Genomic DNA, 25,193 nt, shown 5'->3' with positions numbered 1-25,193 from the left:
TCCCCCCCCTTCCCATTTCTTCAAAGCCTCTTCCCCCATTGGCTGACCTAGTAGCCTTGGCGCCCTTTGATGCCGCCGCATTCCGTAAAATGTCGTCTCATTGGCTACACAGATCATGTCTATTGTACAGCGTCGACGTCCTTTTATTTTATTGGCTGTAGACTCCAGGGGCTTCTTCAGAGTCAACCAATCACCGATGCCGGTGACCAGCCTAGTTTTATTAACTCTTGCTTGGTTGCGGTGCGGAAGGGGGGAGGTTCCTCAGCAGAACGTCATGAGTGTTGCCAGCGAATGGCAAAGGCGAGGGGGCGGGGCCGGGCAGGACGCTGGGTCAGTGAGCTCGGCGGGGGGGAGAGAAGGAGACTCAGACTGACAGAAGAGCGGCAGCCCGAGCTCCAGGTGAGGTGAACCCGGGCTGGAGGGGTGAGGGGCTCCGGCTTCCCGCCGGGGTGAGGGGCACGTGAAGGGGTGGTCGGTGTGTTCTCCTGTCATCACTCAGTGTGAGGGCCTGAGGGGGGCTCCGTGTACCGGACATCATCCCCGGGACTGATGAGGGACAGGAGAGCTCCAATGAGGGGACACCGGAAGAGGAATAGACATTCTCAGGAGTGGGGACACACAACTCGGGGAAAGCAACCCCCCCCCGGTCTGTCTCGGTTAGAGAGAGGGGCCCCCCCAGGTCTGTCTCGGTTAGAGAGAGGGCCCCCCCCCCAGGTCTGTCTCGGTTAGAGAGAGGGGCCCCCCAGATCTGTCTCGGTTAGAGAGAGGGGCCCCCCCTAGGTCTGTCTCGGTTAGAGAGAGGGGCCCCCCCTAGGTCTGTCTCGGTTAGAGAGAGGGGCCCCCCCTAGGTCTGTCTCGGTTAGAGAGAGGGCCCCCCCCGGTCTGTCTCGGTTAGAGAGAGGGCCCCCCCCGGTCTGTCTCGGTTAGAGAGAGGCCCCCCCCTAGGTCTGTCTCGGTTAGAGAGAGGGGCCCCCCCCAGGTCTGTCTCGGTTAGAGAGAGGGCCCCCCCAGGTCTGTCTCGGTTAGAGAGAGGGGCCCCCCCAGGTCTGTCTCGGTTAGAGAGAGGGGCCCTCCCAGGTCTGTCTCGGTTAGAGAGAGGGGCCCCCCCAGGTCTGTCTCGGTTAGAGAGAGGGCCCCCCCAGGTCTGTCTCGGTTAGAGAGAGGGCCCCCCCCTAGGTCTGTCTCGGTTAGAGAGAGGGCCCCCCCCTAGGTCTGTCTCGGTTAGAGAGAGGGCCCCCCCCTAGGTCTGTCTCGGTTAGAGAGAGGGGCCCCCCCAGGTCTGTCTCGGTTAGAGAGAGGGGCCCCCCCAGGTCTGTCTCGGTTAGAGAGAGGGCCCCCCCCCAGGTCTGTCTCGATTAGAGAGAGGGGCCCCCCCAGGTCTGTCTCGATTAGAGAGAGGGGCCCCCCCAGGTCTGTCTCGGTTAGAGAGAGGGGCCCCCCCAGGTCTGTCTCGGTTAGAGAGAGGGGCCCCCCCAGGTCTGTCTCGGTTAGAGAGAGGGGCCCCCCCAGGTCTGTCTCGGTTAGAGAGAGGGGCCCCCCCAGGTCTGTCTCGGTTAGAGAGAGGGGCCCCCCCAGGTCTGTCTCGGTTAGAGAGAGGGGCCCCCCCAGGTCTGTCTCGGTTAGAGAGAGGGGCCCCCCCAGGTCTGTCTCGGTTAGAGAGAGGGGCCCCCCCAGGTCTGTCTCGGTTAGAGAGAGGGGCCCCCCCAGGTCTGTCTCGGTTAGAGAGAGGGGCCCCCCCCCAGATCTGTCTCGGTTAGAGAGAGGGGCCCCCCCTAGGTCTGTCTCGGTTAGAGAGAGGGGCCCCCCCTAGGTCTGTCTCGGTTAGAGAGAGGGCCCCCCCCGGTCTGTCTCGGTTAGAGAGAGGCCCCCCCCCTAGGTCTGTCTCGGTTAGAGAGAGGGGCCCCCCCCAGGTCTGTCTCGGTTAGAGAGAGGGCCCCCCCAGGTCTGTCTCGGTTAGAGAGAGGGCCCCCCCAGGTCTGTCTCGGTTAGAGAGAGGGCCCCCCCAGGTCTGTCTCGGTTAGAGAGAGGGCCCCCCCCTAGGTCTGTCTCGGTTAGAGAGAGGGCCCCCCCCAGGTCTGTCTCGGTTAGAGAGAGGGGCCCCCCCAGGTCTGTCTCGGTTAGAGAGAGGGGCCCCCCCAGGTCTGTCTCGGTTAGAGAGAGGGGCCCCCCCAGGTCTGTCTCGGTTAGAGAGAGGGGCCCCCCCAGGTCTGTCTCGGTTAGAGAGAGGGGCCCCCCCAGGTCTGTCTCGGTTAGAGAGAGGGGCCCCCCAGGTCTGTCTCGGTTAGAGAGAGGGGCCCCCCCAGGTCTGTCTCGGTTAGAGAGAGGGGCCCCCCCAGGTCTGTCTCGGTTAGAGAGAGGGGCCCCCCCAGGTCTGTCTCGGTTAGAGAGAGGGGCCCCCCCAGGTCTGTCTCGGTTAGAGAGAGGGGCCCCCCCAGGTCTGTCTCGGTTAGAGAGAGGGGCCCCCCCAGGTCTGTCTCGGTTAGAGAGAGGGGCCCCCCCAGGTCTGTCTCGGTTAGAGAGAGGGGCCCCCCCAGGTCTGTCTCGGTTAGAGAGAGGGGCCCCCCCAGGTCTGTCTCGGTTAGAGAGAGGGGCCCCCCCAGGTCTGTCTCGGTTAGAGAGAGGGGCCCCCCCAGGTCTGTCTCGGTTAGAGAGAGGGGCCCCCCCAGGTCTGTCTCGGTTAGAGAGAGGGGCCCCCCCAGGTCTGTCTCGGTTAGAGAGAGGGGCCCCCCCAGGTCTGTCTCGGTTAGAGAGAGGGGCCCCCCCAGGTCTGTCTCGGTTAGAGAGAGGGGCCCCCCCAGGTCTGTCTCGGTTAGAGAGAGGGGCCCCCCCAGGTCTGTCTCGGTTAGAGAGAGGGGCCCCCCCAGGTCTGTCTCGGTTAGAGAGAGGGCCCCCCCCCAGGTCTGTCTCGGTTAGAGAGAGGGGCCCCCCCAGGTCTGTCTCGGTTAGAGAGAGGGGCCCCCCCAGGTCTGTCTCGGTTAGAGAGAGGGCCCCCCCCCAGGTCTGTCTTGGTTAGAGAGAGGGGCCCCCCCCCCAGGTCTGTCTCGGTTAGAGAGAGGGGCCCCCCCAGGTCTGTCTCGGTTAGAGAGAGGGGCCCCCCCAGGTCTGTCTCGGTTCGAGAGAGGGCCCCCCCCCGCGGGTCTGTCTCGGTTAGAGAGAGGGCCCCCCCCCGCGGGTCTGTCTCGGTTAGAGAGAGGGCCCCCCCCCGCGGGTCTGTCTCGGTTAGAGAGAGGGCCCCCCCCCCGCGGGTCTGTCTCGGTTAGAGAGAGGGCCCCCCCCCGCGGGTCTGTCTCGGTTAGAGAGAGGGCCCCCCCCCGCGGGTCTGTCTCGGTTAGAGAGAGGGCCCCCCCCGCGGGTCTGTCTCGGTTAGAGAGAGGGCCCCCCCCGCGGGTCTGTCTCGGTTAGAGAGAGGGCCCCCCCCGCGGGTCTGTCTCGGTTAGAGAGAGGGCCCCCCCCGCGGGTCTGTCTCGGTTAGAGAGAGGGGCCCCCCCGCGGGTCTGTCTCGGTTAGAGAGAGGGGCCCCCCCCGCGGGTCTGTCTCGGTTAGAGAGAGGGGCCCCCCAGGTCTGTATCTTGCTCACAAGTCCACTTGTGATACGACGTTTATTTTCTTGGTCCTAAGAAAACCTTCCAATGTACAGTCAATGAGAAGTTTCCATATCACAGAGGTAGTGACATGGACGCCCAAAGAAGGGGGGGGGGGGGGGGTTGAGAGTAGAGCTGGGTGTATTCTAAAGTCAGCAATTTTTTTTTTTTTTTTTTTTAGTTTTGTATCAAGTGGAAAAGGGTTAGAACCCCTGTCAAGTTTTTATTGCCGTCTCTACCCCCATTGTGGAGATCCCCCCCCCCTCTCTATTTGTCATGTTTACCATTATTATTGAAAGTAACAGAAAATCCCACATTTTGGGTTGTCCCCAGAAAAGTATTAGAGGGGGAAATCTTCCAATGAGGAAACTTTATTCTGAGGAGAGTCAGGAATTCCCTCACTTTGGAGGGTTTTTCTCTCACTTCCTGTTTTGGTTGTAGAATAGGAAGTGAAGGGAAATCTCCCCAATGGGACATAGATGGCAAAAAATGTGAGCGGTTAGAACCCTCCTTTATTCTATGCAAAATGGGGGGGGGGGGGGGGGGGAGGGGGCTGAAAATGATATCCTACTTACTGTCATTTTCCTTTCCTGGTGCCTGTCTATGGCAGCATACATGTGGTAGCTTCACTATGCAGCCATGGAGGCACCAAGAAAAAGTTTTCCCTTTAGACACTTTAACCTTAGTCAGAGTGTGGACAGGTAAGTGTACCTTGTTGGGAAAAGGGGGGGGGGGTGTGTTTGGAGGAGAGAGAGAGACTATCATGAGGAATGATCACTTGCACTGAATGAACAGTGAACTTGCCTCAAAAAGTAGGGCACCACTATTTAGTACACCCCCCCCCCCCCAACCAAATTTATATATGCCAGAAGAAAAAAATATATTTTTCTTACACCCCCATTTCTAGCTTGTTAACCTGGATTGCAGTGACGGCACTCAGCCTTTCCATCGGGTCCTGGCGAGGTCCAGGAGAGCTCTCATGAGGTTTGGGATCCCCCATTTTCCCAGGAGGATGTGGTGATGTCATTGGATCCTAAGTGAGCATATAAATTGTATCTGTACAGTGCTTTGCAAAAGTATTCACCCCCCTTTGGCTTCTTACCTATTTTGTTACATTACAGCGTTTAGTTCAATGTTTTTTTTGTTTTGTTTTTTATCTTTTTTTATGTGATGGGTCAGAACACAATAGTCTAAGTTGGTGAAGTAAAACTAGCAAAATATATACATAAAACGATTTTCAGAAATAAAAAAATAATTGGCATGTGCGTATGTATTCATCCCCTTTGTTATGAAGCCCATAAAAAGCTCTGGTACAACCAATTACCTTCAGAAGTTACATAATTAGTGAAATGATGTCCACCTGTGTGCAATCTAAGTGTCACGTGATCTATTATTACATATACACACCTTTTTGAAAGGCCCCAGAGGCTGCAACACCTAAGCAAGAGGCACCACTAACCAAACACTGCCATGAAGACCAAGGAACTCTCCAAACAAGTAAGGGACAATGTTGTTGGGAAGTACAAGTCAGACTTAGGTTATAAAAAAAAAAAAAAAAAATCCAAATCTTCAATGATCCCTAGGAGCACCATCAAATCTACCATACCCAAATGGAAAGAACACGGCACAGCAAACCTGCCAAGAGACGGCCGCACACCAAAATTCATGGACAGGGCAAGGAGGGCATTAATCAGAGAGGCAGCACAGAAGAGACCTAAGGTAACCCTGGAGGAGCTGCACAGTTCCACAGCAGAGACTGGAGTATCTGTACATAGGATGACAATAAGCCGTACGTTCCATAGAGTTGGGCTTTATGGCAGAGTGGCCAGAAGAAAGACATTACTTTCAGCAAAAAAACAAAATGGCACGTTTTGCGTTTGCAAAAAAAAGCACGTGGGAGACTCACAAAATGTATGGAGGAAGGTGCTCTGGTCTTGAGAGACTAAAATTTAACTTTTTGGCCATCAAAGAAAACGTTATGTCTGGTGCAAACACAACACTGTGAAACATGGTGGTGGCAGTATCATGCTGTGGGGATGTTTTTCAGCAGCAGACAATGACTCCAAACATACTGCTAAATCAACACTTGAATGGTTTAAGGGGAAACATGTAAATGTGTTGGAATGGCCTAGTCAAAGCTCAGACCTCAATCCAATAGAAAATCTGTGGTCAGACTTAGATTGCTGTTCACAAGCGCAGACCATCCAACTTGAAGGAGCTGGAGCAGTTTTGCAAGGAGGAATGGGCAAAAATCCCAGTGGTAAGATGTGGTAAGCTCATAGAGACTTATCCAAAGCGCCTTGGAGCTGTGATAGCCGCAAAAGGTGGCTCTACAAAGTATTGACTTTATGGGGGGTGAATAGTTATGCACATTGACTTTTTCTATTATGCTGCCCTATTTGCTTCACAATTTAAAAAAAAAAAAAAATCAAAGTTGTGGGCATGTTCTGTAAATTAAATGATGCAAATCCTCAAACAATCCATGTTAATTGCAGGTTGTGAGGCAAGGGGGTGAATACTTGTGCAAGGAACTGTGTGTGTATGTGTATATATAAAATATACTATATTACCAAAAGTATTGGGACACCTGCCTTTATACACACATGAACTTTAATTGCATCCCAGTCTAAGTCTGTAGGGGTCAATATTGAGGTGGCCCACCTTTTGCAGCTATAACAGCTTCAACTCTTCTGGAAAGCTGTCCACAAGGTTTAGGAGTGTGTCTATGGGAAGTTTTGACCATTCTTCCATAAGTGCATTTGTGAGCTCAGGAGCTGATGTTGGATGAGAAGGACTTGCACAGTCTCCACTCTCATTCATCCCAAAGGTGTTCTATAGAGTTTAGGTCAGGACTCCTGTGCAGGCTAGTCAAGTTCCTCCACCCCAAACTCGCTCATCTTTATGGACCTTGCTTTGTGCACTGGTGCACAGTCATGTTGGAACAGGAAGGGGCCATCCCCAAACTGTTCCCACAAAGTTGGGAACATGAAATTATCCAAAATGCCTTAGTATGCTGATGCCTTAAGAGTTCCCTTCACTGGAACTAAGAGGCCAAGTCCAACTCCTGAAAAAACAACCCCACACCATAATCCCCCCTCCACCAAATGATTTGGACCAGTGCACAGAGCAAGGTCCATAAAGACATGGATGATCGAGTTTTGGGTGGAGGAACTTGACTGGCCTGCAGGGTGGATATAAATTGATGATTTATTAATTATTATTTTTTTTTTTAATCAAATTTATTTTAATAGAAAACTTTTTACTCCAAAAAGCATTATATTTTAAGATGCATTAATAATTTAGTTTATTCAACATGACAAGGAACTTAGTTATGTAGCATGAGGCTTTATATTCTGCAATAATGACATTTTTGGTATTCAATAAATCCAGGCTCTGCATGCTGAGATAACATGCACTGCATTGATGCCGTCACTCAATTTCACAGTAACCAGGAGATGAAATAAAGTTCAGGAATATTCCTTTTATCCCATTGTTTTTCAAATCTATGTACATTACAAACTGACTGAATCGGCTCTGATGTCGCTGTTTTACTAACCTGACGGCTTATTATTCTAAATGGGAAACCTTCATTTTGTTTAACTACCAGCAAAAATAAGTCTTTACATTTAAAGAGCACCTGTTATTTGAGATGCATCATGGCAGTGGCTGTTATTGGGTATCCACTCGCCTGCTGCCGCCACATCCCTCACCTTGTGCTACTGCCACATCACCAGCTGTCCCATTAAAGTGAATGGGACTGTCGTGAGACAACAGTGGGTCAGAGGAGGAGCCACTGCGGGACAGATGACAGTTGTGCTTTAAAAATTATGATTTAAGTTGATTTAAATCAAATCCCCTGTCCTGACCTCAACCTGATAGAACACCTTTTGGGAGTAATTAGAGTGGAGGCTATGAGCCAGGCCGCCTTGTCCACATCAGTGGCTGACCTCACAAATGCACTTCTGGAAGAATGGTCAAACATTCCCATAGACACACTCCTAACCTTGTGGACATCCTTCCCAGAAGAGCTGAAGCTATATGATAGCTGCAAAGGGTGGGCCAACTGAATATTGAACCCTACAGATGGCTGGTTCACACTATTACGATGCGAAAATCCTGCGAATCCACTGCGGGTTCCTGCATCACACCCGACACACACAGCAGTTCACACTGCCATATGCGAACTGCTGTGGAGTGTCATTATATGTTAACGACACCCCCATTTCAGCTCGCGTATCGCACTACAAACTGACAGATCGGACATGAATCAGATCGCATACGTGTGAACACACATGCGATCCAATTCTGGTCCGAACTGAAAAAAGGGTACAGTGTGTGTTTGCACCGAATGCGGTGTGATATCAGCCATACTATCTGTATGGCTGACATCGCACCCGCACAGACATTGCATGTAATGTGAACAGCAGTGCGCTGCACATTAAATGCAATGTCTGCCAACGCAATAGTGTGAACCGGGGCTAAAGGCCCATACACAGTCCGAAAATCTGAAGATAAATTCTGTCTAATGAACGATCTGGTGATTTTTCTGATCATTAGTATGCTGCTTTTTACAACCTATTACGAATTTTCGGTATCCAAAAACTGGATGTGCAGGCTTAAATTATTGTCTGATGTAACCACAATGTTTCGCCTTTTTTTTTTTTATTTTTTTTTTTTTTTGTTTGTTTGTTTTTTTTTTTTTTGTTTTCATTATAATGGTTTTCTGATAAAAGAAATTGAAGAGCAAGACTACGCATGCTCAGAAATGAAAGAACACATACAAAACAATTCAACGCATTCTGTCACTTCTAATGTTGAATTCTGTCATCAGAAAATTTTCTGATGGTGAGTACCCTCTTCACTTTCGATTTGAGACTAGCATCCAACAAAAAAACTGATAAATTGGTCCAATCTGACCGTGTGTACAAGGCTTTAGACTGGCCGTTCACACACATACAGTGGGGCAAAAAAGTATTTAGTCAGCCACCAATTGTGCAAGTTCTGCCACTTAAAAAGATGAGAGAGGCCTGTAATTGTCATCATAGGTATACCTCAACTATGAGAGACAAAATGTGGAAACAAAAACCAGACAATCGCGTACATTTATTTTTTTTTTTTTTTTTTTTTTTTTTTTTTAAGAATTTATTTGCAAATTATGGTGGAAAAAAAGTATTTGGTCACCTATAAACCAGCAAGATTTCTGTCTCTCGCAGACCTGTATCTTCTTCTTTAGGCTGGGTTCACATTGCAGCGGTGACGAGAATCAGATGTGATTCGCACCGCACTGCAGTGCAAATCACATCCGATCTCTGTGCGATGCGAGTTCAGCCATACAGATAGTATGGCTGAATTCGCATCGCACCCGGCCCAAACTCGCACAGGACCCTTTTTTTGGTCCGCAACAGAATCGGATCGCATGGGTGTTCACACCATGCGATCTGATTCCTGTCCAAGTTTGCAGATCGCACTGCGATATGCGAACTGATCTGGGGGTGTCATTAACGTTTCACTGACACTCCCAGCCTTTGGCATAGGGCAGTGTGAACTGCCGCCGGGAGGCATGCGATGCGGGAACCCGCCGCGGATTCGCGGCGTTCCCGCATCGCTGCAGTGTGAACCCAGCCTTAAGAGGCTCCTCGGTCCTCCACTCATTACCTGTATTAATGGCACCTGTTTAAGGTTGTTGACAGGTGTCTTTTATACTGATAACAAGTTCAATCAGATGCCATTTAATACAGGTAGGCAAACAGCTTGGTGTGAAGAAATCAACTGTGGGAGCAATAATTAGAAAGTGGAAGACGTACAAGACCACTGATAATCTCCCTCCATCTGGGGCATCGCACAAAATGATCACAAGAACGATGAGCAAAAATCCCACAACCACACGGGGGGGCCTAGTGAATGACCATCAGAGAGCTGGGACCAACATAACAAAGGCTACCATCAGTAACACACTACGGCACCAGGGACTCAGATCCTGCACTGCCAGATGCGTTCCCCTGCTTAAGTCAGTACATGTCCGGTCCCATCTGAGGTTTGCTAGAGAGCATTTGGTTGATCCAGAAGGATTGGGAGAATGTCATATGGTCAGATGAAACCAAAGTAGAACTGTTTGGTAGAAACACAACTCATCGTGTTTGGAGGAGAGAGAATGTTGAGTTGCAACCAAAGAACACCACACCATACCTACTGTGAAGCATGGGGTGGCAGCATCATGCTTCGGGGCTGTTTCTCTGCAAAGGGAACAGGATGATTGATCCGTGTACATGAAAGAATGAATGGAGCCATGTATCGTGAGATTATGAGTGCAAACCTCCCCCCATCAGCAAGGGCATTGAAGATGAAACGTGGCTGGGTCTTTCAACATGACAATGATCCCAAACACACCACCTGGGCAACGATGTGGCTTCGTAAGAAGCATTTCATGGTCCTGGAGTGGCCCAGCCAGTCTCCAGATCTCAGCCCCATAGAAAACCTTTGGGAGGGAGTTGAAAGTCCATGTTGCCCAGCGACAGCCCCAAAACATCACTGCTCTAGAGGAGATCTACATGGAGGACATGGAGGCCAACATACCAGCAACAATGTGTGACAACCTTGTGAAGACTTACAGAAAACATTTGGCCTCTGTCATTGCCAACAAAGGATATATAACAAAGTATGGATGAACTTTTGATATTGACAAAATACTTATTTTCCACCTTTTAATTTGCAAATGAATTCTTTAAAAAAATAAGCCAATGTGATTGTCTGGATTTGTTTCCACATTTTGTCTCTCATAGTTGAGGTAAACCTAAGATGACAATTACAGGCCTCTCTCATCTTTTTAACCGGTTCCCGACCGGCGAACGCCGATGTATGTCGGCAGAATGGCGCGGGCAGGCATATTGGCGTACAGGTACATCCAATCTTCAATGCCGCCCTGCGCTCGCGTGCTGGTCAGGACCCTCGTGAGTCCGGTCACGCGTTCCACAGACTCTATCGCTGCGGGCATACCCGCGATCGTCTCACGGGATGGCTGAATGGAGAAATGCCGTTGTAAACAGCATCTCCCCGTTCTGCCTAGCAACTAGTGACGCTGATCTCTGCTCCATGTGATTGGAGCAGAGATCAGTGTTCACTAAATGAAAGCCCAACCACCCACAGTTAGTAACACACCCCTAGGACACACTTAACCCCTACACTGCCACCCACTGGTTAACCCCTTCACTGCCAGTGTCATTTACACAGGAATCACTGCATTTATATAGCAGTGATTGCTTTATAACTGACAGTGGTCCCAAAAATGTCCGATGTGTCCGCCATAATGTCGCAGTCGCAATAAAAATCGCTGATCGCCACCATTACTAGTAAAAAAGAAAATAATAAATTATTATTAAAAGGGCCATAAACTATCCCTATTTTGTAAATGCTATAACTTTTGCGCAAACCAATCAATAATCGCTTATTGCGATTTTTATTTTTTCCAAAAATATGTAGAAAAATACGTATCGGCCTAAACTGAGGGGAAAAAAATGTTTTTTTTAAATATATTTTTGGGGGATATTTATTATAACAAAAAGTAAAAAATAATGCGTTTTTAAAAAAAAATTGTCACTCTATTTTTGTTTATGGTGCAAAAGATAAAAACCGCAGGGGTGATCAAATACCACCAAAAGAAAGCTCTATTTGTGGGGCAATAAAAGGACGCCAATTCGTTTGGGAGCCACGTCGCACGACCGCGCAATTGTCAGTTAAAGCGACGCAGTGCCGAATTGCAAAAAGTGGTCTGGTCTTTGACCAGCAAAATGGTCCGGTCTGTGAGTGGTTAAGTGGCAGAACTTGCACAATTGGTGGCTGACTAAATACTTTTAACCTTCAACTATGTAGTACAAGGGTCTGCCTGATTGCATACAAATGGAAGGTGTTTAGGTTTGACCTCATATTATATGGTTTTGGTAACTCTAAAGGAAAGTTGTACAAGAAAATTGTATAATGAATGGCCAACCTTTTTCTGGAATGCCATTAAAGTTCATGTAACGGCAGGTGTCCCAATACTTTGACAATATAGTACACACACCTTGCATATATTCTCCTTATCCACTTGACTTGTTAACTGTAGAGTCTCCCTCCCCCTTTTTTTTTGTAAAGCACTGTGCAAGCTGTTGGCACCATTATAAAGTCTGCATAATAATTCTAATGTACATCTGTCATCGGTTGTACATTGTACTATACAGGGCATCTACCTTGCACATAGGAAGTAAAGTCTCCATCTCTGGGCAGAAAATACCATGTGAGTCGTGTTGCACATTCAAGTTGCACCCCTGTCACATGCACGGCCCTGTATGGTGTTTTGCATAGAGCTGGTGAATTGCAGACTTTGTTTGTTGTGCAAGGTCGGAGTGTTTCCTGCACAGTATGTGTCGGGGATTGTGGTGTCTGCTTTGACAAATGTCCCAGTTTCCGCAGGCCCTCCGTGTGATGTGCACAGATTCACACTCCTCTAGCGACTTATCCCACTGTGGACCTTCTAGACCTATTTATGGCTCTGTTTTAAAAATAATTAGGACACGTTTGTTAGAGCTGTTACCTGCAGACTTTATCACAGAACAGAATCAGGAAGAGAAAACGTCAAGCAGTATAAACACGTACGCTCTGCACATTAGTTACAGCATACTTGATAGTTGCATGATGTATGAGATCTATCCACACTAATTTGGAGCGTGGGGGCAAACAAAAAGATTTGCGGCATTGTTCAGCCTTGATCCCTTAGTGTGATTGCCTTGGGCAGGCTGTGTCACAGTAACCTGGGAGCAGTGATGACTGATGATTCCTTCAGGATCTGCCTAGTAGTTGCAACCCCTCTGAGGATCTCTATTGCAGAGTTTGCCGCTTTCTTTCATATAACAGATTTAGATTGTAAGCTCTAACGAGCAGGGCCCTCTGATTCCTCTTGTACCAAATTGTAATGTAAATGTAATGTCTGCCCTCATTTTGTAAAGCGCTAAGCAAACTGTTGGCGCTATATAAAACCTGTATAATAATAACATGTGGAGAGACTCATCTGCTCACTCAGCTGTCAAAAGAAAACATCTGGGCAGTCTGCCAAGTTTTTAAAATGAAACATTGTAACTAACTTCCTCCTTAGATCAAAGGGAAACTTCTGTGTGTAAGCAAATCCAGGCAGTCTACCAAGTTTTTAAACCATGTGTAAACGCAGGAAGATTAATCACTTAGGCTCCATGCACACTGGAGCTCATAAACGGGCTTTTTTTTTTTTAACCCCCCCCCCCCCATAAACTCCACTCTGCTATCCTGTGTCCATGAACTTTGTTGGACGTTTATCGGCAGTGGAGTTTATGGCCTTTTTTTCTGAACGCCATAAAATTGCGTTTGGGCGCAGTACTGGAAATGCCAGACAGCGGTAAAAGGTGTTAAATGAGGGTTAACGCTGTAAAAAGAGCGATAAGCCTCGTTCTGCGTTTTTCTGCCTCTATTCAAAATCAATGGTTCCCTATGGGAGCCCATTGATTTGAATGGTTTGAATAGAAGTCGCATCATCATGATCCGACTTGTGGTGCAACTTGTGTGCTGGGGATGAAGGGGAAACCTCACCAAAATAAAAAATTGGCATGGGGTTAGCCGTCGTCTCCCCCCCCCCTCGGATGATACCGGACCCTTCGGTCTGGTATGGATTTTAAGGGAAACCCAAAAATCCATACCAAACCCTTATCCGAGCACGCAGCCTGGCCAGTCAGGAAAAGGAGTGGGGGTGAGAGAGCGCCCACCCGAACTGTACCAGGCTGCATGCCCTCAACATGGGGGGTATGTACTTCGGCGCAGGGGGGCTGGAGAGCGTGGAGAAGGAAGAGACCCCCGGAGCTGCGCAACAAATTACTTAAAGAGGAAGTAAACCCTGATGGGTTTACTTCCTCTTTTTTTCCCTGCAAAGGTAAAGCATAATGGACTACTATGCATCGCATAGTAGCTCATTATGTGTCACTTACCTGACACAGGAGCCAGCGAAGTCGCCGCTGTCCCCTGTAGTCCGCCGCATCCATGTTGCTTGTGGCGTCTCGCAGCTCCGACGAATCACAGCGGCGCAACTGCGATGACGTCACTCCCGCGCATGGGAGTCGCGCCTCGCAGCTCCGCCGCTGTCATACGGCGAAGCCGCGATGACGTCACTCCCGCGCATGCGCACGGGAGTCGACAAATTTGGCAAATCCATTCTTGGATTTGCCGCATTTAGTGCGCCTGCGCGCCGCTGTCTACGGCGCATGCGCCGTAGACAGCGGTGCCCATTTTCGGGCAAATATCTCCTAAACCATATAGGTTTAGGAGATATTGCTTGGACCTACAGGTAAGCCTTAATCTAGGCTTACCTATAGGTCCAAGTTGTTTGGAAGGGTTTACTTCCTCTTTAAAAAAACCCGTGTAGTGTTTTATTTGACACTTTTCAAGGTCAGTGGGTACTGGAACAATGTACCCTATACTCATCCACATAGGGTGGGGGGGCCGGGATCTGGGGACCCCCTTATTAAAGGGGGCTCCCAGATTCCGATGAGCCCCCCCCCCCCCCATAGAACCCGAAAACTAACATCCAGGGATGTCGGGAAGAGGCCCTTGTCCTCATCAACATTGGGGGCAAGGTGCTCTGGGGTGGGGAGGGGGCGCAGGGCATGTGGCCTGGTTCAGGAGCGGGGGGGCGCTTGCACGTCCCCACCTACTTTCCTGACTGACTGGCGGGCTGCATGCTCGGATAAGGGTCTGGTATGGATTTTTGGGGGGACCCCACGCTGTAGGGAGTCTATTCTCGGAAGTGGGTGCAAATACCTGTATTATACAGGTATATACAGCCCCCTGAAAGGTGCCAAATGTGACACGGGAGGGGGGTTCTGAAAGGCAGAGGTTTCACTTTTCTGACACACGTTTCTTAAGGTAAAGTCAATATTTTTTTTTGTTAGAAAATTTACTTGGAACCCCCAAACATTTATATATATTTTAGCAGAGATCCTAGGGAATAAAATGTCAATTGCTGCAATATATTATGCCACACTGTATTTGCCCAGCGGTCTTTCAAACGCAATTTTTGGGGAAAAAATACACTTCAATGAATGAACAAAAAAAAAACAGTAAAGTTAGCCCATTTTTTTTTTTGTTTTGTTTTTATGTGAAATATGTTACACCACGAGAATCATGATCTTTCTTGTAAGCAAAACAATTGTAATTCTTATTTTAGTCAGAATCGTGCAGCTCTAGTTTCCATGCAGCATTTTCCAGTGTTTTTTTTTTTTTTTTTTTTTTTTAGCTTTTGGTGTGGTTTTTTGTTTTGTTTTGTTTTTTTGTTTTTTCTTAGCCAATAGGAACAATTATGATCTGTTTCATAATTTGTTGCTATTTTTTAGATTGATATAACAAATTATTATTAATAATAATAATTTATTATTATTATTATTATTATTTTTTTTTTATCTGATTTCTGGGTGAAAAACGCCCAAATCTCCCAGATTTTCGAGTGACAAAAAGGGGTCCAGAACTTGTTTAAGCTTCAGGCGACTTGGAGTGAAGATGTGAGCCATCTCCATTAGAGAATAATGGATTTTTTTTTCCATTCAATGCTCAGGTGTGAATGGGGCCTAAAAGCTGTCCTTGACAGCTCAGCCTCTGTGCTGGGAGCATGCAGTGAATACTTAGCCCGGAAACCTATGCCACCCGTAGACACATATGTATAGCCAGTCTTCTTTGCTGCCACAAGTATGTGTTATGTGGGTGGCAAAGAATTCAAACCTTATTTTTATCAGCTGATTTATTCACTTGATGTACAACGTCTTTATATTTTAATCTTTGCCTATGTTCCTGTTTGGGCTGCTGCCGTCAATGTTGCCCCAGGTTTTCTGTTTCAGGCTGGTTTGCAGTATTTAATGGAGTCAACCTTGCATGCAGGGTATAGAGCTGTGCCACTCTACACTGTGTGTATCAATAGAAACGAGCAGCTTTGTAGCCTAGGTTGGCAAGGCACTTCCCTGCTTTGACCTCCAGGCTAACAGACTGCCTGGAGATTGCAATGCCCGCCATTAAAGCGGGGTTCCACTCTAAAGTGGAACTTCTGCTCATCAGAAACCCCCCCTCCGGTGTCACAGTTGGCACCTTTCAAGGGGGGGGTGCAGATACCTGTCTAAGACAAGTATTTGAACGCACTTCCGGGCATAGACTCCCACGGGAGTCTATGCTGTTTCCTGTCCCGCCACGCTGTCTGCTGGGACACACACGGGTCCCAGAGACAGCGCGGACCATTCCTATTGCGCTGCGTGTCTCGCACATGTGCAGTAGGGAAATGGGAAGTGAAGCCGGTGGCGGCAGCAGCCCAGAGCCGAGCGATCGATCAGCCTCAGCTGCCAACATCGCTGGATCCTGGGACAGGTGAGTGTCTATTTATTAAAAGTCAGCAGCTGCAGTATTTATAGCTGCTGGCTTTTAATAATTTTTTTTTTTTCCAGTGAAATCCCTCTTTAACTCTTTCCTAATGAAGTTGAGGGAAGCAGCACTGCAAAAAGCAGGAGCCAGCAGCATTGGAAGTTGTGAATTTGCTGGGGTAATAATTACGTTGCCAAATTTACTGGGGATATTTATTTTATTGTGCTCACGGTGTTCAGCTAAGAAGGGTTGAATACTAATTTTACGTTAGCTTCACATTTTTGCATTGCTGTCTCAGCAAATGAGGGGAGTCCAGGGCAGCCGAGACATTCCTACAACATTGCTGGATCTAGATGCGGCTCGGGTAAGTATTAGGGCGGCTGCTGGACATAGAAGTCTTTTTATCTCGAAGTGGGTGTAAACCCACTTTAAAAAAAATAAAAAAAAATAACACCTGCAAGACAAAGGTTATGCATACTAGCACATTGTGTAATGCTCGCCTGAGATCGAAGCCCTCGCTGCGGTGCCTGTACACCACTCTGGAGGCCGACATCACTCCCAGAGGTTACTTCCGGGTATCGCGGCTCCAGTGCTGAGATTGTCCGGAGCCGCTATGACGTCACTCTGGCACATGTGCACGGTAACGGCACACTCACACATGTGCCGTTGCTTCAGTTTGTGTCAGTGCGCAATGTTTAGGAGATATCCGGGGTAGCTACAGGTAAAAACCTTATTATAGGCTTACCTGTATCAAAAAGTGGTCTGTAAGGGTTTACAAACACTTTAATGCATAGAATGCACTAAGATTTAAAAAAAAAAACCTTCTGCCTTTAATGTCACTTTAATGACAGTGTGCGCGTGCGCGTGTGCGTGTGTACGCTGCAACTGTTCACTTCTGTAGAATGTTTTTTGTGATTGTGATCCCGGCTTCTTTGACATGTAATCATCATGAGATTTATACACCTTACAGTTGTGAGACACGACATTGCTTGATGATCTTGTTGATTGTCAACTCCTACAACATAGCCTTGTAGTAAAATGAAAACACAATTTATTCAATTTTTGCAATATAAAGTAGGGATGAAACAACTAATCGATTAATTTCATAATCTATTACTATCATATCATAATCGATTAATCGGCCAGTAACATAATGGGCCCTTTATGGTATAACAATATAATCACTACTGTAAATATTACTTTCACTGCTGATTGCACACGGCTGATCACATGGTAAAGAGTCTCCGTCAGAGACTCTTTACTGAGATCGTAGTTGCGGTGCGTCAGACTGACGCAACGATTGCCGCGATGCGTGCCTCCCGGGGGGCACAGTGGCAGCTTAATATCCTGATCATGTCATATGACGTCCGGTCAGAATATCGAAACCACTTTGCCACCGTCATTCTGCTATATGGCGGGCGGCAAATGGTTAAAAGTCAACAGCTACAAAAAGTGTACCCGCTGACTTTTAATAAACAGCCACTCGCCTGTGCCACGGTCCAGCGATGTGGCAGTCTGTACCCCCGGCTCTGTCTCGTCTCTTCCCAGCGCCAGCTTTACAAGTGTGGGCAGCCGGCTGTGACTGCTTGCAGCTTCACAGCCACGGGTGCACACGTGCGAGTCGCGTTGAACCTCCTCAATCATCGAGCAATCTTCTGGGATCTGTGACATGTCCCAAAAGACTTCATGGTAGGGGAGAGAAACTTCCGCTCAAGTCTTCTAGGTAGCCCGAGTAGAAGTGGGAGCTGGTGGCACCAGTCAAAACTGGGTACCTGCTCCCACCCTCCTCAAAAAAAAAAAAAAAAAGTCAAATGTGGCATAGGAGGCGGGGGGGGGGGGGGTATATGCTTAAAGCGGAGCTTGCCCTTTTGGTTGAAGCTTTAATGTTTTATTAGTCATATATATTTTGGTGGACAAAATGCTGATCCAGGCTCTCTTCAATGCAGCTGCATCATCCAGTCTGATCCCCACCAACATTTCATCCATTCTGCTAATCAATCCAAGTAAAGCCCCATACACACTATCAGTTTTTCTGCAGATTTTTCTCTTCAGATTTACCAAAAACATATATAATATGAGGTCAAACCTTAGAAGTTTCCATTTGTATGTAATCAGGCAGGCCCTTGCACTGCATGGTTTTGGTAAATCTGAAGACAAAAATCTGCAGAAAAATCTGATAGTGTGTATGGAGCTTGAGCCTCTGCCTCTGGGTGTCATGCTTGTGGCTGTCAGTCTTGCTATGCCTCATGGGATTTGTAGTTCTGCAACAGCTGGAGGTCCGCTAATTGCATATTCCTGCTCTAAACGCTGAGCACAAAATCGTCCTAATGTGCATGGACACCTAGGATAACATTGAGCTGCTTCTACAGGCAAAACTCCTGTAGAAACAGCGATATTTAGTTAGTTATTTTTGTTGCCCAGTGTGCATGGAGCCTCATGTACACTGCTGCTGCTAAATGGACGTTTAGCAGCAGTTGGGCATTTTTATTTGTTTTTGTTTTTTTTCCTGTTATTAGTACATGTACACAGGGCCATTTACAGTTGTCTCTAGGCAGTTGATTTAAAGGCATTTTTTGGAACACAAAAAAAAGCGTTCCGAAGCTGAGTTGATAGGCATTTTAAGCGCCAAACGTCTAAACGCGATAACTTGCACTTAGCTGTGTTTCATTTAGAGGCGTTTTTCATTTTTGGATATTTGAAAGGGGGGGGGGGGGGAGATAAAAAAAAAAAATGTAACTGCGTCAAAACGGACGTTTTAAATGTGGCTTTTCTCTTTTCTGTCTATTTAAATCGTTCAGGAGAGGTTGTTAAAACGTCCCGTGTACATGAAGACTGAGTATAGGATCACGTTCATGTGTTGTACATTTGGTGCCCATATAGCTGGTGTCAATGCGTACCTTTTTCTGGACCCATGTTCCACCAAGATGTCTTCTTAATCTTAAACAATATGCACTCCACCCCCATAACAAAATGCATGGGGCCTAAAGCCTGGCTGCTCCACACGGGACGAATATTGGCCGGTTCAACACAAAGCAGCCGACATGCTGCCTGTGTGTACAGAAGTTGGCCGAATGGGCACACTGGAAAACTAGAATCTGATTAGCGCTTGCAGCCAATGACTGTGAGTGCTGAAGTTTTTTTGTTTTTTTTCAGCCCGCTGAGTTGAATGAAAAAACTGATAGGTTGCATGCCAACACACACACTATCACCAGGTGTGTGTGTGGTGTGTATTGCCATCATCTACGTAAACACCAATTTGCGGAACTGGTATTGGCATGTTGTCCAGGCAGTGTAAGAGGGTCATGTGACACATAAAAATAAATGAGCTTATAAGTTTTCTACTTGGCATGTGAAACGGGTGTTTCTTGGGCAGCATGTGGCCGCCTTACTCCTTTTACTGGCCCACAGCCAAAGCATTTCCATGGAACGGCCTCGGCTGTTCTCCAGCTGATGAAGTGCACGTATCTTCACATGTTTTGCATTTTGAATACTTGAAGTGGACCTTTCCCTCTTTTGCTATATTTTAGCATACATCTCTGATGTGAAATCGAACCCATTTCTTTATTTTTATTTTGCTTTTTTATTTTTATTTTTTTTCTCTTCCTGATTTTTCTGAAGGCAGTATTGACGTAGCCCAAGCCACACCAATGCCCCCAGGAATGTCACCATCGCCTTCAGGGAAATTATGTACTTTTTTTTTTTTTTTTGCAGTATTGTCATACCATGCATGTGTGATTTGACTTCAAACACTTTATCTCACATATGTGCCATAAAACACTACAGGCATCATTTTTATTATTTTTTTTTTATCTCCAACACATGCTAGTAGTGTCATACAGTAGTCCAAACTAAAAAAAATTCAGTGCCGTTAACCAGGGGCCTTGCTAGGTCTACAAAAGATCTGGGGCTAGAGCCCATAACAGCATAGTAAAGAGTGATACACTTGGGCGGGCACACGTGTATATAATTTGTGTGTGTGTGTGTATATATATATATATATATATATATATATATATATATATATATATATATATATATATCTCTATCTCCAAAGAGCCTCCCCACTTAAATCAGGGTCACCAGAGAGCCCCCGCCTTCCCTTGGGGACCTCTGCAGAGACTCGGTGCTATAGCCTCAAAAGCCACCCCCTAGCGACGCCACTGCTGCTACCCATTTAATCCACCATCAGCAGAGCTCACAGGTGCCTGATCAACAGTCTACCATCTGAAAGTATTATCCATGAAGATGATCCGCAGTGCATGCACAAGATGTCTTGCTTGATGACTTGATCTCACCCATACACAGTATGAATGTACTTTTTTTTTAACAATTCAACGGGCATTTTTAACAATGGCGGGAAACCAAGGCAGGACAAAAATAGGTATAAAAAATTGACAATAAAATCAGTAAGCATGATCGATTGTTTCACTATTTCTTTAAATGCTTATGGGGTAGTGGAGTGGGGGGGGGTCCTCTTTTTAAAGTAAAACTTAGAGTAATACTCAAACTATTCCTTTTTCAAAATGTTTCTTTTTTTTTCTCAAGTTACCTACGCTCTTTAAAGCACATACTCACCCGCACAGTAAATTCAACATTGTCTCACTGCAATTCGCTGTTTGGGTGCAATGCAGCAGGTCCCGCGCCACCTTCTTGGCCCCCCTTAGTTGGCTGCCTCTTCCGAATGCATTCCGCCAGCTCTGACTCGACTGACCTGCCCTCTGGCCGCTCGGTGCGCCGATCCTACAACCCCTTGGAAATGTGGTGCAAGTATCCCAGGAGGCTGCAGGACCAGTTGCCCTTCATTCTGCCCCTAGGCTGGAATGGCGGTGAGGGGCTAAAAATGTAAAACTACTCAAAACATAAGAAAAACTTTGCGAAGGAGGATTATTATAGTGGTGTCATCGCTCCTTGGCTTTCACAGCCATCGTCTGGTGCACGCTCTCTCCATTCCCCCACAGCCTCTGCAGGCTGACATGGGATCACTTGATCTGACCGGAGTGGGCTGAAGATATACATCTTTTACACAGGTCAGCGTAGGTGTTAAGAGGGGGGAGGGAACATTTTTAAGCCGCTCACATTGGAGTGATTTGTCATGTGGTTTTACTGGTCAAATGGCATGACAATTTGCCGGCAAAGGCACTGTTCAAATTTGGTGCGACGCTGACTTTACGGTGCCTTGCCGATTATACAAAAGTAGTTTCTGCACTACTTTTGAGTGCGACTTGAATAGACATCTGTGCATGAAGCCACGCAGATGTCTTCAAAGTCTCACTGACATGCGGCTTTAAAATGCTGCGATTTCAGATGAAGTCATACGATTTCAAAGCCGCAGTCATTGTGAACGATGGCTGAGACTAGTTGGTCTTTAGATGGATTTCTACTTTAAGGCTGCTTTCACACTAATCACTTCTTCCATTTTTGGCATTAAAAAAAAGAAAAGAAAAATGCATGACCATTAAACCCTATGGAACTCTTAACACTGCTCAGTTGCAGGTCCATCGCAAGCTGCATTTTTGGGGGGATAAAAAAAGACACCAAAAACTCATCTCCCTGTTGAAATGATTGAGATTCTGCAAAAACGCACCAGTTACATGTTTATTTATTTTTCCCCCTCACAAGTGCAAAACACGCTGGAAACTGACAGAAATTTAGTAAAAACACATGTGTAGTGTGACAGCCTTAATTGTAAACAATTTGTGTGCAGGGACTGATGGGAACATACATTGTGTAAAGTGCTGCCTGAATTGATGGCACTACATAAATGCCTTGAAAAAAAATAGTTTGCTTTGAGTAGTATATAAAGAGTCATTGATTGGCAGCACGTGGTGGTAAACGATCAATTTTTGTACAGCGTTCCCATTGTGTGCTCCAGATTTTTTTTTTCTTTCCTTTTTCCTAAAAAAAAAATAAAAAAGTTTGATAGACCACTGTGTAAATACAATACGACATAAAATTTTGTAACAACCACCATTTTATTCTCTAGAGTCTCTGCTAAGTAATTGTATGTATGTGAGTATATTGGAGGCTCCAAGTAATTTTGTAGCGGGGGGGGGGGGAGTTTTAACTTGTAAGCAATAAGGTGTTAGAAAAAAGTTTAGTCTTTTAAGTGGTAAAAACTGACCTCTTTTACAGACTGAAGTTCCTTCCTTTTGACAGCTGAGTGAGCAGAGAACTATCTGCACTTGTTACTTGAATGGGGGAAATGCTGCATAGCGATCGTGGGGGGGGGGGGGGGTTGAATTGAGATCGTGATTACTTTTTTTTTTAATGATTAATCGCGCAGCTCTATTGTATATGTTTGTTTGTTTTTATATCAAAAAGTGTAAAATATTTGTGTCGGTTTTTTGTTTAGCGCATGAAGGTGATCAAATACCACCAAAAGAGACCTCTATTTGTGGGGGAAAATAAATAAATAAATTCTTTGAGTACATCATTGCATGACAGCACAGTTACCAGTTAAAGTAACAAAAAATGGCCTGGTTATAAAGGGGGGTAAACCTTCCAGAGGTCAAGTGGATACTTAAATTTTTTTTTTTCTTTAAGGGGGGGGGGGGGGTTTGGCACATATATTTGTGTTGCTTTCACTGGGGATAATGTATTCTGGCCTGTGCAGGAGGAGAAGTTTTTGTATATGTGCCCACACTTGTCTGTTTTGGTAACATGGCTGTTTTTAGTGTAGTGTCCTTTCCCCTTGTCACTTGGATTGCATGGGTGCTTTTATGGTGCTTGGTTGTAGGTAGTTGAATGAGTTGTGAGCACGTTCATAAAAAAAAAAAAAAAAAAAAAAGACTGTTCTGCTAGATCTTTGCAGTGAGCGTGGTATGTAAAGCGTTTCCTGTGCTATTTGCTGTTCTCACAGGATAACTTTTTTTTTTTTTTTGCAGGGGATCTGTGGTGAGCGTCTTGAGCAGCGTGTCCTTTACCAGCAGATGTTGCATGGAGTCTGTTTCCAGTCAGTGATCTGCCTCAGTCAATGTGTGCGAGGCTGGGAGGGAAACGAGATGCATGCGATCGCCCACTTGGAACTGCCGCTCCTCTCATCAGATGGGAGGATGAGTTAGCCAAAGACATTTGTGCATTTAATGCTTCCATCTGGGCTTTGATTTGGATCTCACAGGCAGGCCCTGTGTGCCATTTCAGCTTCCCTCCGAATTGCTGCGGATCGTCTATAACATGAGGTGCCGAATATATAAGAAGAAAGTCATCCTCCTGGCTTTAGTGGTGGTAGCCTGCGGCCTGGCGCTGTGGAATAGTGGTAGGCAAAAGAAAAACGACTTTATCCAAGGCTTGGACATAGAGAAAACAAATGGAAGGGCCCATGTGTCCCCGGGGAATAGGAAAATGTCCAACGACTCTGCCTCAGAGAAGATACAGAACCCAGAGGTGGATAACGTGACCATGGTGTACAGATCCGTTGTTTTTCAGCTGAATTTTGACCAAACTATTAAGAACTTGGATAAAATTACCAACCGGCCACAGGATGACGTGGTTATCGTAGTGCAAGTGCACAATCGACCGGACTATTTAAGATATCTCTTGCAGTCTTTACGGCAAGCCAAGGGCATTGAGAATGTTCTGTTGATTTTCAGCCACGATTACTGGTCAGCAGAATTGAATCAGATTGTGGCAAGTGTGGATTTCTGTCAGGTGCTCCAAATATTTTTCCCGTTTAGCATCCAGTTGTACCCCAATGAATTTCCAGGGAACGACCCGAAAGACTGCCCTAGGGACATCGAAAAAAAAGACGCTATTAAGCTTGGTTGCATCAATGCCGAGTACCCAGACTCCTTTGGGCATTACCGTGAGGCTAAATTCTCCCAAACCAAGCACCACTGGTGGTGGAAGCTGCATTTTGTTTGGGAAAAGGTAAAAGCGTTAAAAGAGCACAAGGGTTTGGTCCTTTTCATCGAAGAGGACCACTACCTGTCTCCGGACTTCTACTACGTCCTTAAAAAGATGTGGAGCAGGAAAAACGAGGAATGCCCAGAGTGCGATGTGTTGACCATTGGGAGCTATGCTCGTCTCCCAACGTTCGCTGACAAAGCGGACAAAGTGGAGGTGAAAACATGGAAGTCTACAGAACACAACATGGGGATGGCCATAACCAGAGACGCCTATCTAAAGCTCATAGAGTGTACAGACGTGTTTTGTTCTTACGATGACTATAACTGGGACTGGACCTTGCAGCATTTGACGGTCAATTGTCTTCCCAAGTTCTGGAAAGTTATGGTTGCCGAAGTACCTAGGATATATCACATCGGGAGTTGTGGAATGCACCATAAGAAATCCTGCAAACCCACCACAGAAAGTGCCAAAATCGAGGCTATGTTTACAGGCAACCAACCTTACTTATTTCCTGAGAATGTAGTGATCAGCCGGAAATACTCAATGGGTGCTCTGTCCCCGTTGGTGAAAAATGGTGGATGGGGAGACATTAGAGACCACGAATTGTGTAAGAGTTATCGCAGGCTGCAGTAATTTTGGAACCTCAAAACTTTGAACAATCGCATTCTGTCTTTGTGGAGAGTTCCAGATGAAGGAGTTTACAAAGTTTACGCTTTCATTTCAGTGACTTTATTTTTGTATTTTTTTTTTTTTCTGTTGTCTTATAATTGTCCATTTCTATCTGTGTGGAATCTAAGATGAAATTAATTACGGCTCTTTTATTTCATACTAATTAAAGTCAAAGATGCATCATATAATACATGTCCATGGAAGATCCTTTTCAAAATAAATTAAATTGAAGCTATTTTAGGTTGCTTTTTTTTTTTGCAAACTTTGACATATCTGTTCTTTATATCGTTCTGTTGTGCTGTCAGTTGAACAGCTGTTAAAGAGAGTTCCCTGGTTGTGCCAGCAATGTACCAAGCGTTTCAGGGTGTGCCTGGTTACATTTTGCCTTTATGGTGTCAGCAGTTCATTGTGGAGAATGTCGTCATTGCACACAATGGGGTTAATTTACTAAAACTGGAGACTGAAAAATCTAGTGCAGCTCTGCATAAAAACCAATCGGCTTCCAGCCTGTTTTAATTTTTTTTTAATTTTTTTTTTTTAACAAAGCTTTATTGAATAAGCTGAAGTTAGAAGCAGATTTTTCTACCATGCACAGCTGCACCAGATTTTGCAAGCTCGTTTTAGTAAATCAGCCCCAATGTATAACATTTTTGTTTTTGGGTTTAACTGCTCTCTGTTTTTGACAGTAACTAAAACCGGAGAGTG

At 46.4% G+C, this 25,193-nt stretch overlaps 1 protein-coding gene across 2 annotated transcripts; it reads left to right on the top strand.

Moving 5' to 3' along the window:
• The first annotated feature begins 289 nt into the window (after positions 1-289).
• Positions 290-24,723, top strand: MGAT2 (alpha-1,6-mannosyl-glycoprotein 2-beta-N-acetylglucosaminyltransferase). 2 transcript variants are annotated; one of them, XM_077463539.1, is made up of 2 exons: positions 290-399; positions 22,859-24,723. In XM_077463539.1, the coding sequence occupies exon 2, from the start codon at positions 23,148-23,150 to the stop codon at positions 24,450-24,452; it is 1,305 nt and encodes a 434-aa protein (XP_077319665.1). In that variant the 5' UTR covers positions 290-399; positions 22,859-23,147; the 3' UTR covers positions 24,453-24,723. The 2 variants fall into 2 exon arrangements, with proteins under 2 accessions (XP_077319665.1, XP_077319666.1); XM_077463540.1 differs by lacking the exon at positions 290-399 and adding an exon at positions 4,597-4,618.
• The last annotated feature ends 470 nt before the right edge of the window (positions 24,724-25,193 follow it).

The sequence above is a fragment of the Lithobates pipiens genome, unplaced genomic scaffold (assembly GCF_037356315.1).
Source record: "Lithobates pipiens isolate NorthernLeopardFrog02 unplaced genomic scaffold, aLitPip1_a1.2 Scaffold_30, whole genome shotgun sequence".
Taxonomy (NCBI): domain Eukaryota; kingdom Metazoa; phylum Chordata; class Amphibia; order Anura; family Ranidae; genus Lithobates; species Lithobates pipiens.
Note: the sequence above shows the minus strand (reverse complement) of the source record. Positions and strands in the feature narration are given on the sequence as shown.

Coding starts and splice junctions, on each gene's coding strand:
- MGAT2 (XM_077463539.1), top strand. CDS start 23,148: ATGAGGTGCCGAATATATAAGAAGAAAGTCATCCTCCTGGCTTTAGTG.